At 35.6% G+C, this 19922-nt stretch overlaps 1 protein-coding gene across 1 annotated transcript; it reads right to left on the bottom strand.

Annotated features, from left to right (window-relative positions):
- LOC110452136 (putative defense protein) lies at nt 1–19615 on the bottom strand. The gene is made up of 5 exons (XM_021500493.1): nt 19327–19615; nt 14504–14696; nt 6765–6937; nt 3656–3747; nt 1–1803 (listed from the first exon to the last, which is right to left on the bottom strand). Exons 1-5 carry the CDS (start codon nt 19327–19329, stop codon nt 1602–1604), a joined length of 663 nt encoding a protein of 220 aa, XP_021356168.1. The 5' UTR covers nt 19330–19615; the 3' UTR covers nt 1–1601.
- Between the last annotated feature and the right edge of the window lie 307 nt (nt 19616–19922).

Here is a 19922-nt window from a genome sequence, read left to right as displayed (position 1 = left end):
ATTTTTAATTCGAAGAAAAGTATATGATACAGTAATGATATATTTTATGTATTTGTTGTTAATGTACTTATGTTAGATATATAATACAACATATAACTGATACATTCACTTGATCGAGATATGTTCAATACAATATGTATCTTTAATTTGCTATTTTGCTACTAACATGGTGACGAAACAAATATGTCATTTGTAGAACATAGTAAACTGTACTTAACTTACAGGTCGATATTAATTTTCCTGTAAATTTGTGTTAGTGTCAGTCTCAAATTCAAAATCAGTAAAACACTTGTTTTAAGATTGTGTAGATCGTCAGTCAACTCGAGAATATTTGTATAATAATGTTTCATGTCTTAAATCTCTTTTCGAAACAAAAATGTAGCTACTATTATAAACCATCTGAAAATTGTTCTTCTGTTTCGAAAAAATATCTGAGTCACGAAACGGAGCTTTATTATTAAATTCACGCTTATCTTTTAGCATTTCGTTTGTGCGAAGTCATTTTCACTTGACATTTATTATTATATATCATTTCCTGACCTTAATAACGATGTTGATCGGCTGTTAAGCACGAAATTATTATTTAATTGAGACCTGTCAAAAAATGCTTCATACGTAACATAAAAACCGCTCTGGCTGAATCAAAAATGAATTTCCTCACAACTTAGTACAAACTGAAGAGTTAAGGAAATTGAGTGTATGCGAAGTATGAGTTATCTCGGTATTTGTGTATTAGTTCACACGTTAATCAAGCGTCAATGATTCTCTAATGTAAACATCATGTGGGTTATGAATTGAAAACAACAGATATGAATTTTCAATAGAACCTAAGGCGATGAAAAAGTGTGATGTTTTGCCACGATCATCTCGAAAGGAGAAGTTTGTACTCCGATGAAATGTCTTGCTTAACTTATATGTCTGTTCGCCGTCAAATTAGAATTACTTAATAATGGTAATGTTTATTCATTGCGCGAAGCACGGAATAACAACTAACATTTTTAAAGACTTTGGTATGCCCCAGCCTGGGGACAGAACCCATTGCTTTCCTCACCTGGGCGCACGCTTAACAGTAAAGCCCCAAAAGTGAGGTATTGCCCAGCAATGCGCTATTCATTTGGTTATCAATTTCTGAATATAATGTTAAATCACTGGGTTATATGTTTGTTTCCGTAGGATATATTATGTAATTGAGGGGAAACGAAACGCAAGGTAAGAAGTATGCAATTCTATCGTCAATGGATTGCACAAAAATTATAAAACTCGGTCAGACGACTGTCCTGGTCAGGTTACATATTTTGTCTTTTAATTATATTCGAGTGAAAGGTGTTCAGGCAATTGTATTACTATTACTATTACAGACGTTTGAAGGAGACTGCGCTCGTTGCCGTGCGACTGCGATCTGGACGTCTACGTGTGACGTCTCGTCGTCAAGACAGGACCATATTCGTCTTGTATTTGCGTGAATGACATCTTACTGCAGATAAAGCTGCTCGTTATATGCACTAAAAATTATTATACTATTCTGCATTTACCCTACGTTTTTTCCCCTTTCAACACATTTAAAACCTTTCTGTTTTCGAATTTTCGAATAGAAAATGAAATTATATTCTGAACCACCATATCGCGATGATAATGAAGACAGCAAGATTTGAGAGTTTTCGGATATTTGCAGAACTAGTACAGGTATCTGCTTGCTCTGTCTGGACATAGCATGACTCTGGGGTGGAAGTATCCGAGGTGTCCCGAATAAATGTCGACTTCACTGTCGTCCAAAAAGTTGTTTTCCTCCTGACAATTGTCCCCCTGTAATGAAGACACAGTACATATTATAATACAGTAATTTACGATGCAGAATGAAGTAGATATTTGTCATTCTATAAGGGAGTTAGGACTTGTATCTATATGAGGAGTTTCGGCGAATGATTTCTACCTCATATCTTAACGAGATTAAAAAGCATTTTTCATAGTTGGTCTATGCTGGTCAAGCAGTAACTTACACTTCATGTCCTAATTAAGCCTAAATCTTTTGTAAATTCAGCAATTTCGTTTACAATAACATTATTTTCAAAGTTCACCTTAGACACTGAAGTAATGATTTGAAAACTTATTTGATTTTATGTAAGAAGAATTTAGGAAAGTTAAGTCTTCGATCAGCAAATAGGCCTTGTCACAAAAATCACCCGTTTAGCATGGTTCGTATTTGAGTCCAAACAACTTTAAACAATGTAAAAATATCTGATTTAGTTGATCTGACTGACGTAACACACACAGGGGAATGCACCTTTAATAGTTGGTAATATATACAGAGTGCCAAAAATGAATAACACTGAACCAAGCAGCTGATTTCATCCTTCAACCACTAATCGGTGATGCTAGGGTCCAAATACTTCGAAATCTAAATTGGTCTTAACTACTGTTAAAACAGATGGGGGAGGTGCTGTAATCCTTTGATCTACTGGTTTATTTCAAATAAATATCGAGTAAAGTATTTCTATTAAGAATCTCATCCTTTAAATTCCAGGGGTTACGCTCTCTTTCGCTCTCTGCACCTGTGGAATATGTCATAACCAAATTGAAGGCACTCAACTAGCTATTTGATTGGTATCAAGGACAAAAATGACCAATCGCTAAGGCCGATACCTGTCCTTTGTAGATTACAGAGGGGCGACACCCGAATTCAAAGCCAGTCAAGTTTATTGTTACGCAACCCACAGATTCTTTTAATGGACATCAAAGGATCAAACTAGACTTCTCATTTCATCCATAACGAGGCACAAACTTAGCCTTCGATTTTGCTATGACATATTCAAGGGGTGCAGAGAGGGAAAATGAGTGTAACTCATGGAGTATCGAGGTGGTGAGGAACCGTGCCACAACTCATATGAAATACATGAGGCCATCAAGGTTACAGCAAACCTCGGTGACGTCAACAAATCCACCGGCAGAGTCTACTACATCGTATCGTAAAACATGAACCTAAGACACGGGCTGCATCTTAACAATTGGTAATAGATACAGCATGCCAGAAACGAATCACACTGAAGCATACAGCAATTTTGCCTTTCTAGGACTCATCGGTGATGCTTTGGGCCAATAAGCTAGAAACCCGAAACCAAAAGTAAATTTGCCTACACTGATTTTGATTCAAAAGCATTTCTACTTCTACAAGTGAATATGTCAAAATGTTGTTGCATGTGTGTTTTTTTATTTTAGAGAATAAACAGAATGATACCGGACAGGTCTCTTTTACATTTTTCAATTTTGAGTTCGACCATATTTTAAAAATTTCAAAACTAATCTATTTAGTTAAAATATCTTTATATTTCGAAAACAAATATTTTCTCATGAAGGCGTTTAAGTAGTAGGTGCCATTTATATATATTGGTATTTAGAGTCAACAACTGTAAAACGTTGAGTTGAAATTGCAGGAGAATACCAATACGATATTGTGATTTGAATAGAGAAATTAGAACTATAACAATGAAGGTCAGATCTATCTTGTCCCTTTGGAAAATTCGCTTCACATTTAAGAATGGATAAAGTACTGAGTTGCCTTCTTTTAAATTCAATGTTATTCACGTATTACAGCTGTTGTCAGGACATTTAGTAACAGAAGAGTGGGACAACAAAAAATGTATATATAAGTGGTACTGACCTGAAGTAAACATGTCCCACGCTTGTTGACGGAGCTATCCACGTGAATGTTCTATTGTAGATGTGGTCATGGGCCCTGTGAGCGACAGTACTCTAAAATAACCAAAAGAAAACAATACAAGTATTGGATAAAAAGACAAAGAAGATAATACAAATCCGTTCTCCTTCATTCCATCAATTTGAAATATTTTCTGTCTTACTACACTATGTAATACGAAAAGTTGTGATATAAATTTATCAATCGGAACTCCGTTTGCTTTTTCAGGAACAAATTTAGCATTAAACTTTGAAAATAATATAGTTTGTTGTGAGTGCTGATAATCTGTTCTGTGTTTTATTTTCATTTCTGCGTACATTTCTTGTAGTTTTAACTAATTTCGTAGATTATCACATTTTCCCCCCAAAATCAACATGATATAAATATTTTGCACGTAAAACAACTAGCTGTGTTATAATGGTAATACAATCAATTTAGTTTCTTAACCAAATGTTATCTTCACCCGTTTGTGAAAAGGTTTTACATTAATTATACCAGTGTTAGATTTATATCTTAGATCTAAAACTAATCAATTATATTAAAGGGACATCACGTGAAGAGCCATTTTTTGTTTAATGAATGTATGTATTGTATGCACTTCCACTTTTGTTGCCTCGCGATCCCCATATTCATAGTCCGTTCCAAATGTCCAGTTTGACCACTTGAATTGTTCGGGAAAGCCCTGCTAAAAATAGCGCCGATAATGTCACCTGACTAGGCAGTAAACACGAGCGGTCTGGGCGAGATGAAACGGTTTCCAAAGGTGCCCCCAGAGAGGGGCGTCAGACAACTGCAACTTCTTACCGCACTATGAAACCAAGTACTATGATTTCTAAGACCGTATTAAAACTTATTGAAAAGTAGTTATTCATCATCAGAAGTTAATTGCACACTTGCCAATATTCAGAATATAAATTTATTTAGCTTTAAACATATTTGTTGCCAATAAAATTGAACAAGGGATGGGGCACACGTTTTTACAATTTATCACAGCCTTCTCCCGTCATACATTTACAATCAAATGTCAACAATGATAATAGGCATAAACATAAAGTATATATAAATGAATATATATTGAATTTAGTACCGGAATGTGACATCTGTACGGGGCTAAACACCTTCTTCAACCATGGGACAAACCTTTCTGTAAAAAGGAATATTCACGAGACGAATATCCCTTTTCAAATGTTTTCATAAAGTGCATATATGCAATGACAAACTACACGCGTATCAAAAAAAGAGAAACGTTTGTGATTTTTTTATTACATTGTACAACTTAATACCTTTGGCCAATTATTTTTTCTATACCATGTATATAAATTTATGTATACTCTCTTTCCCACTTTCACTGTCTCCATACGCTAACACTTAGTAAGTCATATTAGCCATCACACACACTAAACTGTATGGCAAAGCCACTACGTGTACATGTAGAATATGTGTCAGATATGGGTCGTGTTGAGATACTTGATAATTATATTTTTTCAATACTTTTCATAGATTAAAGCATTCTTGTCAATGGACCCTTCCCCATGTTGAACCAACTTTTCTTTAATTATTTCATTTTTGTCCGAAACAGAAGTCGTAGTTATCGGCAGCACGCGTCATTTTTACAACGTAAACAAATGTTTCTTCCCCTGTTTTAAATGCGTATTCCGACTCTATCTGAAGTCGAAAATTAATTCTTTATAGAGAAAAGGTTGTTACATAATCATACATTCTAAGTCAACAACATGAAAACATGAACTGTTGAAAAATTACGATTTAAAAAAAAAAGGTTACGCGATCCTACTTACTAGAAGTAGGTTCTCCTTCCTCAGTTATTCATCCTGGCCCGTCATTTTGGCATTTTTAATCTAGCTGCGATAATGTAGCTTTCTGACGACGAGAGATTTTTTTTAGATATTGCGTCGTCGCGCCAGAGGAAGCCGGGTATTCATATTAGTACTAATTTAAATCTTGTATGTAAAAACAAACAAAAAATCGTTTAGTTCAGTAATATAATTAAATCATACCATTTTACTGAACCCGGTAATATTATATATTATGTAAATCTAAAAGCGCACATATCTCATTTGACCCCGATCACGAGTACCGACAGAGACAGAATACGCCGTGGCTATCGCAACAGCTAACCCGTGGAGGGCCTCATGACAAAAACAAATTAACCAGTCACTTATCCCTTCCTTTCGCATAAACCACTGTATAATTAAAGAAACACAAAGTAAACTCTCTCAGATACATACCCATTGACATATTAAACTAAGTTCATCTGTGTTCAAACTCAGACAAAGATACTAGCGAGGTTAATAGTTTTATATATTTATTCATAACATAAACAGCGCTAGCATTTCTGTCATATCCATGTAAGCTTAACCGGCCTAACTGCTACGACTGTTATTTTCTCCTTTGAATACTTCCCACCTGTAATAATGATTCCATAACGCACTCCTTGCGTTATCTTTTGACCATTTGGCAACTTTTCGCTTAGTAGCTGACACGGTCAACACTTTTCTTTGGCTTACTTCACACGGCCAGTCATTGTGTTTACAAAGAAATGGTGTGCAATGCGCATGCGCTAGTAGAGGGAAATCCCTCAACAAAACGTTGGTCAGACAGGTAGAAATACCGATGATTATCTTAGTTTTTAATCATTTTTATGAATCTATTTAAGCCAAATCCGATCGTTATTTTCCATAAGGAGTCTCACTTGATATGTTTATGTAGTATTTAAAAAAACAAAGGCAAAACAATAGTTACTTCAGTGTGATGCCTCTTTAAAAGAATAAACGATTTTATGAAAAGTTATTATTTAGATGACTTCTGCTCTTTTGTGTTAGCTTCTTAAGTGATGATGTTAATAGGAACGGATGGTTTTTGGAAGCATTACCTCCAACGCTGTATTTGAAGAACATATCATTTGCAAAATTTCAAAACTGCAAAAATGAAATATCAAATATCAACGAGATAAAATTCGTAAAAAAGGTATCAAATGGTTTCCAGAAAGTTTAAGCATTCGAAATCGTCCTTTAAGATTCTGTCTCTATGTTTTTACACTGATAACAATACATACGTTAACTCCACCCTGACAGTTCAGCAGGCCTAGGAAATCCTCGCCACTCTCCAATGTAAACGAGCCGACAGCTTCTTGATAGTGTACATGGCTACACTTGGCACGCCTAGCTTGGATTATCAGACCTTCGAAAAACTGTATCTCCGGATTCAGGTCAGTGGTGTTGACGAAAACTAAAATATAAAAGGAAATTCGGTTGTAATAAAATACACGTAAGAGGACACCACGGGAAAGAGTATTTATATGATTAGAATGTATATCCTAAAGTACGAAAGGACAGAAATAGCGATCCAATGTGTTACAAAGGAGCAGATCAAGTTGTCTCTTCATTGACCGGATCCGGTCATCATCCGATCAGAAAGATTTCATTGAAAAAATAAATGGAACATTCTAGCGAAAATGCGATGCTCAATATACCAAGCAGTTTAAAATTAACATTTCGCATTAAACATGCTTGCTATTTTTAAGAATGTTCTATTCAGTATTGAATATTCAAAATGTGTACCAATTTTTAGGTTTTACTTAAACAATATCCTGATCTGAATTGTTGTTTATCTTATTTCTTTAGAGAATGAAGGTTATGTCCAAAAGGTCTATATCAAACAGCTGTTTCATTTTATTTTAACAGACAATCTTAAAGAAAGAAATAAGTATTCCTTGTTAGCATTATACCATTATTCGGAAATCCTTGCAACCGCTCAATGATTGCCCCGGACGATTGTGTCGCTATACATAATTGGATAATGGCAAGGCCCCATTACAATCTCCATCACATCAATCGACCTTAGTTGAGTCAGTACGTCATTGAATAAGTTACTCATAGGACATCTTAAAATTGTCCTATTAGACGTTTCTATCTAGAAATTTCCCGATGCACAGAGGACTGATGATTCAGTTTTCATCCCCTACCTACGATGTTTACATTTTGCAGTTGATTTGGTTCTCAAGAGATTGCTCCGAATATATGACTTCCGTGATAGATGTAGACTTCCTGCTAACGGACGAACTTACAGCACATGGTTCCCAACGACGCAGGTCATTGAAGACTATTGACCAATTTTATGGTCGCCATCATGATTTCTTAGAGAAATATGCTATTTCTTTGTATGAAGGAAGGTGATTCTGATCATTCTAATTAGTGAGCCTTGTTGATTTGTTGTCATTACCCGAGTTCTTGATGTGACGACATTACATTTCTTGAGTTTGAAGTAACATTGCGGGTGTCGTTGATGAGGCAGGAGACACTTACCCTTCATGGTCATAGTTTCTATGTACTTTTTAAGGGGCTCTATATAAATATTACCATTGCTAATATTTCGAAATTTGGTTTTGTTGGCACCGGTATTCCCTTACGCCCTTTTCTGTAAAGTTTTGAGTGTATCTGTTAAGGGCATTATTTCGTTCAGGTTCCAAACGATGTTACTTTGTGTATTTGGTCGTATCTTTAACGGAACTGAAGAAACTAAAATTGGAGCCAAGGGTTGAAGCTCGGGCTCTGGAGTTTGATCCCCTCCCCAACTAAAACAAGAGGCCCAATGGGCCTGAATCGCTCACCTGGTATTAATCTCACACTTGTAACCTTAAAAGGGGACTAAAATACAGCTACACTACAGGCAGATATCAGTGTTTGATTCATAAGAACCTATCAAAAGATTTAAAAATATGACGACTGTCCTCTTGAATGTCGAACAAGGACATTAAGTTGAACGTAGTTTATAGTCTTCTAACCCAGCATGCATCTGGCAAAATATCATTACCCTCGACCTTTTGGTTAATTAAAACAGGTAATTTAAAGATTTAAACATATATTGACCACTGTGATCTTGACAATGGGTGAAGGATATTCATTTGAACAAACTTCGTAGTCCTTCATCCCAGCATGTTAATGGCCAAATATCATCACCCTTTGCATTTTGCTTATTGAGAAAAGGTATTTTAAAGGTTTTAAATATATTTGACCCCTGTGACCTTGAATACGTGTCAAGGTCATTATTTGGAGAAACTTGGTAGCCCTTTATCCCAGCATGCTTCTGGCCAAATATCATTCTCCTAGGACTTTCGGTTTTTGACAAGAAGTTGTTCAAAAGTTTTAAACATATTTGACCTATGTGACTTTGAATAATTGTCAAGGTCATTCATTTGAACAAACTTGGTAGCCCTTCATCCCAGCATGCTACTGGCTAAATATTTTTACCCTAGGCCTCTTGGTTATTCATAAGAAGTTTTTATGATAACCGTAGGCCTCTTGGTTATTAAGAAGAAGGTGTTTAAAGGTTTTAAACCTAATTGACCCCTGTGACCTTGTATAAACGTCAAGGTCATTCATTTGATGATACTTGGTAGCCCTTTATCCCAGCATGCTTCTGGCCAAATATCATCACCCTAGGACTATTGTTTATTGAGAAAAAGTTGTTTAAAGGTTTAATTATATCTGACCCATGTGAACTTGAATATTTGTCAAGGTCATTCATTTGAACAAACTTGATAGCCCTACATCCAAGCATACTTCTGGCCAAATATCATAACCGTAGGCCTCTTGATTATTTTAAAAGAAGATGTTTAAAGGTTTTAAACATATTTGACCCATGTGACCTTGTATATACCTCAAGGTCATTCGTTTGAATACATTTGGTAGCCCTTTAATCCAGTATGTTACTTGCCAAATATTATTATCCTAGGCTTCTTGGTTATTTAGAAGAAGTTGTTTTAAGATTTAAAAGACAATTGACCCCTGTGACCTTGAATATAAGTGAAGATCATTCATTTCAACAAACTTGGTAGCCCTTTAGCCCAGTATGCTACCGGCCAAATGTCATCACCCTGGGCATTTTAGTTATTGTGAAGAAGTTGTTTAAAGTTTTAAACATATTTGACCGATGTGACCTTGAATATAAGTCAAGGTCATTCATTTGAACAAACTTGGTAGCCCTTCATCCAAGCATGTTACTGGCCAAATATCATCACCCTATGCCTCTTGGTTTTTCCGGAGAAGTTGTTTAAAATTTTAAACATATTTGACCCTTGTGACCTTGAAAATTGATGAAGGTCATGTATTTGAACGAACTTGGTAGCCCTTCATCCAGCATGATTCTGGCCAAATATCATCATCCTATGCATTTTGGTTACTGAGGAGAAGTTGTTTAAAGTAACAGGTTGACGCCGGACGGACGACGGACGGCGCACCAGTGGACAAGTTCACTTGCCCTTCGGGCAGGTGAGCTAAAAATAGATATTTAAATATGATATGGTTTTAAAAGGTCTGTCAGCCACCCGTAGATATTCCGAAAAAATATCAGGGGGGGGGAGGGTTTACCGAATCAGAGTGTAACGGATACTTACACTCGATTCCAGGCTTTAAAGGTTTTTGTTCCAGTGGGATTTTTAATTACTTGTAAAATTTATTAGTGATATGTTTAAAGCAAGTAGTCGTGTTTCCAAAGGCTGACGAGTACATGTCGCCTTCCACAGGGTTTTACACAATGGGGCATTGTTACTGAAAAGTGCAGCTGACCATCCACAGGGCTTTCTACTCTACATTTATAAATTTATAAATGCACATTCCAGTTCGTTAAGCCATCCTTAACGTTATACATATGCATCCCCAAAAATGAATTAATCATAAAATATAGTTATTAAATGTAATAAAATAAAAGTATTATATATTTTATTCATAAACTTTTTGAACAGACAAGTATTCAATGTATTTCTGTACAGCGATTCAGACTGGTTATAGTTAACAAAAAAAGGTAAAGAAAAAAAACTATACGGTTGAAACTGTTACGACTTAAAGTTTGCCTTGTCTCCTTGGCAACTGCTCATTGACTACAAAATGTATTACGCAATCTTATTCGAATATTGTTGAACAAGGTTAGAGAGAAGTGCATGTGAACTAATGATCAATCAAAATCTAAGATTAGATTATTTATGTTGGCTGTTTGCGTTGACTGATGAAAGGAAGTGTGCCTCGAATGTTTATGAGGTAATTCCATTTATCGGTCCAGGAATACATTCCAAAACCACACTCACCTTTACACTCCAATGAACACTGAGTCATCCGTCTGCGTACCTAGCCGATGCCTGATAAACCTGGTGTAAGGTATACACCACTGAATTCATCTTAAATGAAATCCTTGGTGTCGTTTATAATCCACAATATATATGTTTCTGGCCCTTATACTCAATGTAGTGAATTCACAAACGAAAACAGTTCATCACATACTGTAACATTTTGACAAAAATGGTTTTTTTCTAACGATCCTTACATTTTTATACGTAAAAACTCCCTTTATGTGTTACCTGCGAAGCGAAGGCGATATAGAAGCAATACCACGAGGGCATGTTTAAATTGATACCCAGGATACAAGTAATAGAAACGTCTCCAGTCAGAAATTGTATCATTTCGAAAATTTACAAAAATATATAGTATGAAAAAGAAAATATTGTTCATGATGTCCCAATGAATTTTTAAATATTCTTTTTTGATCTGACTTCTTTTTGCACAACACAACACCGATACACTACTCTCCATCTAGATTGGACACGACCCTATGACTGAGAGATAGTTCTGACTAGCTCTAGGTTTGAAACCTCGCGTTCGGCGTCTTTTGGGCATTGTGTTCGTCCACACGTATGGTTCACTGTGCTCCCGTCTGTTTGATTTCGGGACCAATAATCCCAATTTCCCCTTGATATGTATAATTTCCGTTCCCATGTTCTTATTTCTTGTTTCTTTTATTGCAAAGCTGTACCAACTTGCAACTTTCTTTTATTCCATGGACAGTTCTGTATGGCCTTTTAGTTATTTGTAACACCTTTCCAGCTTTTTATCGCAATTTTGGATTTCTGACCTTTCACAAAAATAAAACTTTGATTATATTCTGACGATGGTTTTGATATTTGTCTCTTCTGCTGCTCATCTCTACTTTTTTCCGATTATGATCTCGACGTTAAAATTCTTCAGTTATATCATTTTGATCCTCCGTTTCCAGTTACTGTGTGTGTATCCATGAATAAGTGATAAGTTCTATTCTTTATGGTTCCACATTTGATATAGATCTTATTCTGTTTCCTCAGTCTTCCGTCCTCATAGTCCCTATAACTGCAATTCCGTACGTAGCTCGTGTAGGCTATTGGACTTACGATATCGAAACTGTATTATGACCGAATGCACCGATTTTCAACAAATGCACGAAATGTTCTATAAAATATCGAAAAGATTTTTATTTTGATACGGTTTCTGTGCCATTGATATATTATAATTAATATTCAAATAATCTGTACAAAACAAGGTTCATATTTCACAACCAACTCGCGCTCGTTTGCTGTTGATTTACTAAGCATTAGTATAACCATATAGTTTACGTTGGGTGTACTCCACAAACAAACACGTTAATCCTAACGATCACAAGTTTGCTGAGTTATGTCATACGTTATCGGAATGGACCGTCAAAGATATGGGCTATGGGAATGCGTCACAAGGCAACCGCTTAAGTAAAGCGGTAGACGGGGACATTCCATCGTGACAAGGACTGCTTCCTAAAGCAATTGTCATGACAATGACTTTCTAAAAACAAGAGCAAGTCCCATAATATCAAAACAGTTTCAGTGACGGCTGGTGTGGGCCATCTTACAAAAGATTAAGTGGCAGGTATCACGGTGGTAGGTTTAAGACAGACAAGAAAATTATATAAATGCTATGGTGTCATAACACTGGTATATTATGTAAATCTCTCACTGTACAACAACAGTGTATATTGCATAAATATTTTGTATTTTAAAACTGATAAGGTCTGTTTGAGTCTGACTTGTTTTGCAATTTTAAAACGAAACACAGCTTCGTCTGGTATTAACTTGTTATTCAAACTTCCTTTTGCGTAACCCTGAGACTTGCAAAGGACTGTAAAATATCGCGTGATACTAGATAAAGAGTTTCGCGTCGTTTCTTTATTCATCTATGGTATGTATGATACGGTGACTGCCCATCCCATGGCTAGATATTACACATATCTTTTACCTATAGCACTGATAGGATTATCCCCAATTCCCGTGAGATTTAACACTTTCCTCATGTATCATACACATGTCTTAACCTATTATCACTGATGCGTCACGAAAAACCCTCACGCCCAACACTTCTCAATACTCTTTTTGTAGGATTATCATCATCATGGCTACCTACAGATATATCATTTTTGTATCCAAATCAGTCCGGGAGTGGAGAAGAAAATTTCAGAACGAAAATTTTATTGATTGACTGAAGGACGGACATGCTGGCTAGAAAAGAAATATTATAATATCATTTTATTAACAGACACAAATAACGGGGAAAAACTTACGTCCAGCGAGAGTTGCGAAAATACAAATATGTCTACAAAATAGCCTTTGTTACGGAAATCTAGTTTGAAATGATAGTTATGTGGCAATGATCCGGTATACCGGGAAACATTAATTGAAGTGCGTACTAAAACCAGTGCGCATTCTTCTCCAAGAGACCCTATGGAGAACATTCTTACTATTTCCGGCCCATCAGTATTTTTGAAAGAAAAAAGTCAATTACTAACGATTCGTCTAACTAAAAATCGCCATGTGCGTACAACACATGGGTGTGAACTCGTTCATTAAGAGCAAATCAAAAATGTGAAATATCTATGGTGAATAATATCAGCGATCTTCGTAAACTTGCTAGATATATTTTTGAGGCAAATAAGGCACGAGTGACGTAAACATGCATATCAATATAATTTATATAAATGTCTATGTATGTATTATTGGCATTTGTATCATTACGGATTACATGTTGTTGTTAATGTCAGATGATGATGTTGATGATGATGATGATGATGATGATGATGATGTGAGAGCGTTAATGATTGTTGAATGCACAATAATGATGTGGGAGTGATAATGAGTGTTGATTGCACAATACATATACGTATATATCATTTGTAATTTATTGTAAATTATAGTTATCCAATAAGTTGTGAAACTTAAGGAATAAAAGTTGAATTGTGTATGTGTGTGTGAGTGTGTGTGTGTGTGTGTGTGTGTATGTGTGTGTGTATCATATTGTATGTTGTCTCTGTATTCTTTTGTATATATATTATAACGGATAAGTCAACCGACTTAAAGTAATAAAGAACTTGAATAAATCTTTTGTAAAATCTATTTTTAAGTAGCAGCTCCGGTCACTTCAGTCAGCAGCTGCCGACACTTTGAAAAATGAGAGATTTTCACGCTCTTTTGTATAAAAACCTGTAAATGTTTCAACAAATTAAACATTGCATATTTATTCGGGTATTAATATCAGGTGATATTTTGCATTATAACCTCCAGTACATTCAGACATCATAACGGTCCATAGATGTGACGGGAAATGTTATTAGGGCCTTGTTACTTTCCTATTGTTCTCCTGTTTCATCTGACCATGTTCAAAATATGATGCCTCGGTGTGGTGACTCCTTGTTTAGAAAACATCATCATATAACTTGAGCTTTTATAAAGACATAATAATCCAACCAAAATGTGTCAGGTAGAGGTGTTCAGATTCTTTATTACCTAACCGGCTCATTAGCCAAATGACCGTTCGATACAAAAAGTTACAATTATGGACTTCTGTTGGGGTTCCTGTGGTAATATGAACCTGAGAAAGTGTGTTAATCGTGTAGTAATACAGTTAATTATGAATAGAACACTCTTTCTGGAATGATAACAATATTTATTAGCTCTATATGAATACTTACCCGTTAATTGTTCCCCAGGGGTATACGTATTCTTGCTGACTGTGATTGTGTATGGTGGGTCCGTAGACTGGGCGTCAACCTCATGGCCTGGCCACATACTCACGCACGCACCTATGGGTGGCCCCAGGCCGTACCCAAGACACGGCACTGTAAGGGCACTCCCCAGGAACATCACTGTCCAAACCGACATCATCTATAAAAGGACACAAAATGACAAATAGGGACTGAGACTAGTAAAGATTAGAGGGATGACTCTGAAAACACAAAAATAAACCTGGTCCGAAGCCATGGTAGGTTTAACAATAATTAACTGCTGCATCATAATGCTAAATAGACATAAATGTTACGACGATTTAGACAGTATTTTTATCCCTGGGGTAATTTAAATTGATGTTCTACAACATGTGACATCAGGTAATCACACCTATAACAGTAAATTTAATTTCCAAAAGTTTAAAAAAAAAAAAAAATCACCTTACGTAACGAGTTGAAGAACATGCTTTTAAATGCAATGGGGTTTTTTTTAAATAAATTGTAGACCGTCGTTCATGATGTTTAAACCTTTCATCACATGATGTTACAATGTACATTTCAATATGTACAACTGTTTTCATTCAGTAAAACATTTCTAAAATTGCCGAAGAGATCTAACAGGATAAACCGTTAATTCAGTTAACAGTTAACAGTTAATCCTTTTGAAAGAAGAGAATCCAGAGTGTCATATATATGACAAGCTCAATTTTATTAGATAATTGTTTTTCTGTTCTGTTTAATCTGACAGTTAACGTTAATGTGTAAAGTTTAGTTCACTTTACACCCACCAGTTTAACGATAGAAAGTCAAGTTTACAAGTGTTTGAAATAGATTTCTGCATGCTATTTTTTCAGTCGCATGCTTACACGCAGTTTGAAAACTCGCGCAGATTGTTGTTAAATGAAGACATATATTCATCACATAACAAATGAGAGCGCGGGTAAATGAACAGCCAAATTTAAATAATAAGATAATCTATTTTTTCTGAATAACCAATAGTCCTAGGATGATGATATTTAGGCAGATTATGCTGGTATGAAGGGCTATAAGTTGTCTTACCCCCAAATGAAGGGGTTTTACCCACTTCTAAAGGCCACATGGGTCACCTTTCTTGTTTTGAATTATCAGGTGGCGTTAGGCCATGAACATTTGGTATGAAACTTACTCATGTGAAAACCAGATGATAAAATAAAATAAAATTTCGAACAACCTTGACCTGCTTTGAAAGTCGCCGATGTGAAATGAATGATATGTGCGCGATACAGATCCATTGGACCTGTTGATGTTGATTTCAAGAAGAGGCTCAGTAACATTTATGCACCTATCCGATTGTAACCTCGTTAGGTAGCGGGTCTGGGTGTAGATCAGATGAAATGTTGAAGCAAGGTAGCGCTGTAAAGAGCGTTTAAATTACGAGGGCATGCCAGTGACCCAGAACACAACAGTTCCCCTTCTTATCGAAACAAAATGTCAACATCAGTATATTCATCCATGATATGTTTTACTATATAGAACATTATCGTACGTTTTACGCAGCGGAACCAGACAATTCCGGTAACTATCTTGTTACTTAATGTATAATACTGACGTTTGAGCCTTTCTATCTACTTTATCTGTAACTTTCATTGTAGGGATGTTATTATTCATGTGTTGTAAAGCGCCCTAGAGTGATTATAAAAATTATATAGGTCGCTATTTAAATGTTGTACATAATTATCATTATTATTATACACTTTAGTTAGAGTTGCACACGTATGAACAAGAAGTATTAGCTTTTGTAAGTTAGTATTGCGACAAACATGTGTATGGAAAACAATTAAACGTTATAATATCAGATGAAACAGGGTAATTACAGATAGCCTGTGCATAAATATCTCTTAATCCTAAACCATGAAAGGAAAAAGTATCTAGCTCAGGTTTCTTTTTAGTCGGGAATCTCCTACCTACAGAGGCCCCAACACATGGCACTCTAGGTACATTTAAAAATAACAAGGACAGTGGTGATATGAATCTGAAATTCAAATTCAAAAAGCAGCATAGAATGCGAGCACAGATGAGTAATGTTAAGAATAAGGCATGGAATAAGAAATGATTTAAATTGTGAACATTTTTATATCACACATGTATTACTTACAATTAAGGTTTCGTCACTATAGAGTGAAATATACATGCAATGCTAATATAGCACGGAGTTAACAATGAGAGAATACACACTTATATATTGCTAATTAACAGATGATTCAGGAGAATAAATAAGAACATATGTCAATACAGAAAACCACTCCTTTTACGCCATCATGTTATTGTTGCGAAGGAATTAACATTCATAAACGTTACTTTGCCGCGAAGGGATGCTAGTAAACGTCCCTTTGTCCAACCACTATACAAAAATACAAAGGAGTGACGAAAATGTGTGGAACAAGTACCTTCAGCTCAACGCTACCATAAAAAAGACACCGTGTAAGAGTTAAACATTTCTTTCGTAATATGGAAATATTGTGTCCTAAGAAGTTTGTGGATGGTAAATTTAATCCACAAATGTATATGTGATCCCTGTCACTCTGGTAAAAAAAAAAACTTCTTCTAACTGATTATTTACCTCGGGGAATTTCTTTTAACTCAATCGGCATCAGAAAAATACAACAGACGTGCCGGGTGTGATCCTTAACGGAGATATTGAAATATCAATTACCAAGGTCACATTCAACTGTACCTGTCGCATTGAGCCACGAAAAAGACTATAACGACTGTGGTTTCCGGTTACATAATTTCCTGTAGTCACTCACATGTGCGTCTATACACTCTGACCTAGTTTCTGACGAAACCCAAGTTGTCGTGACAATAATTGGTTTTGACCTAGATTTGCATTGCGGGTGTCGTTGCTGAACAAAGACATACCCTCCATATACAATTATTTTTGAAATGACCCTGTATTTGCTTGTCTGGGTCTCTGTCTCCACGCTCCGTGCTAGGTCTAGCACAAAATGAGAAAGGTCTACTAAGAAGGCACGGTAGTCTAGTGGTAGGACGCCGGGCTCGTTACCGAAGGGTTGTGGGTTCGAGTCACGGCACGACACTGTGTAGTATCATTATCTCTGCGGAATTCAAGCAGAAGACTGTTCCGCAACCAGGCGAATACTCCTGTCCGTACTTCATACTGTTAAACCTTGGCACCTCTTTAGTGTTTTCGTCCCGAGTTCACAGTTTGACATATTTATATTTACTAGGTTAAGTATTACTCAGGAGGCATTATGTGTTTGGTTTTAAAAGCCTCACAAACCGTGTCTGTCATGCGGTAACACTCAGTGCCTGTTGTGATCAATATTCATTATGAATAGATCTTGACATCTTCTTTATAAAAAAAAAAACGATAGGTGAACGCCCTTCATTTAAATTCTTAAACCCCGTAGGATATGCTATTCAGAAATAGACTTTAAAACTTTTTATGAATGCCAACCGCGATTTCTGTTCTGGATAACCCTTAAATGCATTGAAATAGGTATGTTTCTGTAAAGGATCTCTGATGTTGCTGTTGTAGACGTTTGCAAACAAGTCATATTTAAAAATTGTTCGCTCCCACTTTCCTGTTGTTTGGATTCAAATTGGTGTAGTGAAAGCTATTTAAAGACACATATTATATTAAATAATCGAGACTTGTTTCTTTAAATCTTATTTGTTAATGTGTGCAAAATTCGTGCAAAGCACATTGAAACTTGTGCATAAATTAGTAAGTTGTAGATACAGTGTTTGGGTGGCGGATGACAATATAAAGTATATTGTCGTTTTGGCGGATGTTTTTTTCTTCCGCTCACCTTTGCTTATATTTTATAGACATTTTTAAAAAATTGTTTGAAGAAATAATTGCATTTTTTCGAAATCATGTGTTGCTCAGATCAAGAATTAGTAAAAGAAGTTTTTATCCAAATTTTTCAGAATATGAATAAAAAATTGCGGCCACTTCCGAAAAAGTGAGCCAATTTTTCGCCAATCACAAATGTTTCGGTGTTATGCTGTATTAGTAAAAGAAGTTTTTTAAGCAAACAGAGCTTCACAGCATGGAGATAGTTATAATCACTTTACAGATACATGTATAATTATATAGAAGGTATTGGGAGGAGGTCAAGAGACACCACATGAACTTTTAAGATCGTCAGCACAATATTCAGGATTTGCAGTAAAAGCAAAAAGTGTATAAACTAGTATGTTGTACATACAGTGTATATACTAATAAGTTGTAGACACAGTGTATATACTAGTAAGTTGTAGACACAGTGTTTATACAAGTAAGTTGTACATACAGTGTATATACTAGTAAGTTGTACATACAGTGTATATACTAGATAGTTGTACATACAGTGTATATACTAGTAAGTTGTAGATACAGTCTATATACTAGTAAGTTATACATACAGTGTATATACTAGTAAGTTGTACATACAGTGTATATACTAGTAAGTTGTACATACAGTGTATATACTAGTAAGTAAGTATTTTTTAAATAATTCTTTAAATTTACAAATAAATGAAATCCGCCATAGTATATTTCTGTTTATGAAAGATAAACGTCAGACACACCGATGTGATTGCACCAGTTACATTTTGTGTAATAGTATACTGAAACTGAATGTCAGTGCATTATACAGCTGTTTCGCTCTTCTAGTGCTTAAAAATGTGACAGAATTATACAAACAGTCGTTAAAATGATCGCAAATGATCGAATTAGCGCATATATTACAAATTTGTAATTTTCTAACAAAATAATAAAATATTTCGTGTGATCAAATACTTACCATTTTGCCTATCTGCCTAGTCCGTTTAAGTGAAATAGAACAGAATAGTCAAATGCGCATATGACTTATTTATACAAACAGTAATGCGCATGCGCAGACGTTTAATCTGCAGACTCGTACGTGTTGTTAATTTAGACTTTATAACAAGTTGTGTTTGACAAAAGGCTTTGGATCAATGCTACACTTCTCTGTATCTAGTGCTATACTGTATAGTCAGCTTTAAGCTTTTCCGGATATCTTATCAACCGTGAAAAGGTCAATAACTAGAAGAAGCAATAGCCTACGCTTTCCTTTACCTTATGTGTCATACGGTTAACAACCCAGTATAGACCACATCAGCTTCCACATATTACAAAATCAGGTTTGAAGGTATTTGATTGGACAGTATAGCTTAGGAGTGTTTGTCAGAGTGCATTGGGTGTATACTGAATATTAGCCGATAGTTTGGTGAAATCTGACAAGGACACACCCGACCAAGTGGGTTTTCTCCGGGTTCCCCCGGTAATTTGTATGCTGTAACTTTGAAACATGATCACAAATATAAATCTAAAAGGTCCGGGAATTAAACACCACCGCTAACAAAAGCTGTCAAAAGT

The sequence above is a fragment of the Mizuhopecten yessoensis genome, unplaced genomic scaffold (assembly GCF_002113885.1).
Source record: "Mizuhopecten yessoensis strain PY_sf001 unplaced genomic scaffold, ASM211388v2 scaffold6439, whole genome shotgun sequence".
NCBI lineage: Eukaryota > Metazoa > Mollusca > Bivalvia > Pectinida > Pectinidae > Mizuhopecten > Mizuhopecten yessoensis.
Note: the sequence above shows the minus strand (reverse complement) of the source record. Positions and strands in the feature narration are given on the sequence as shown.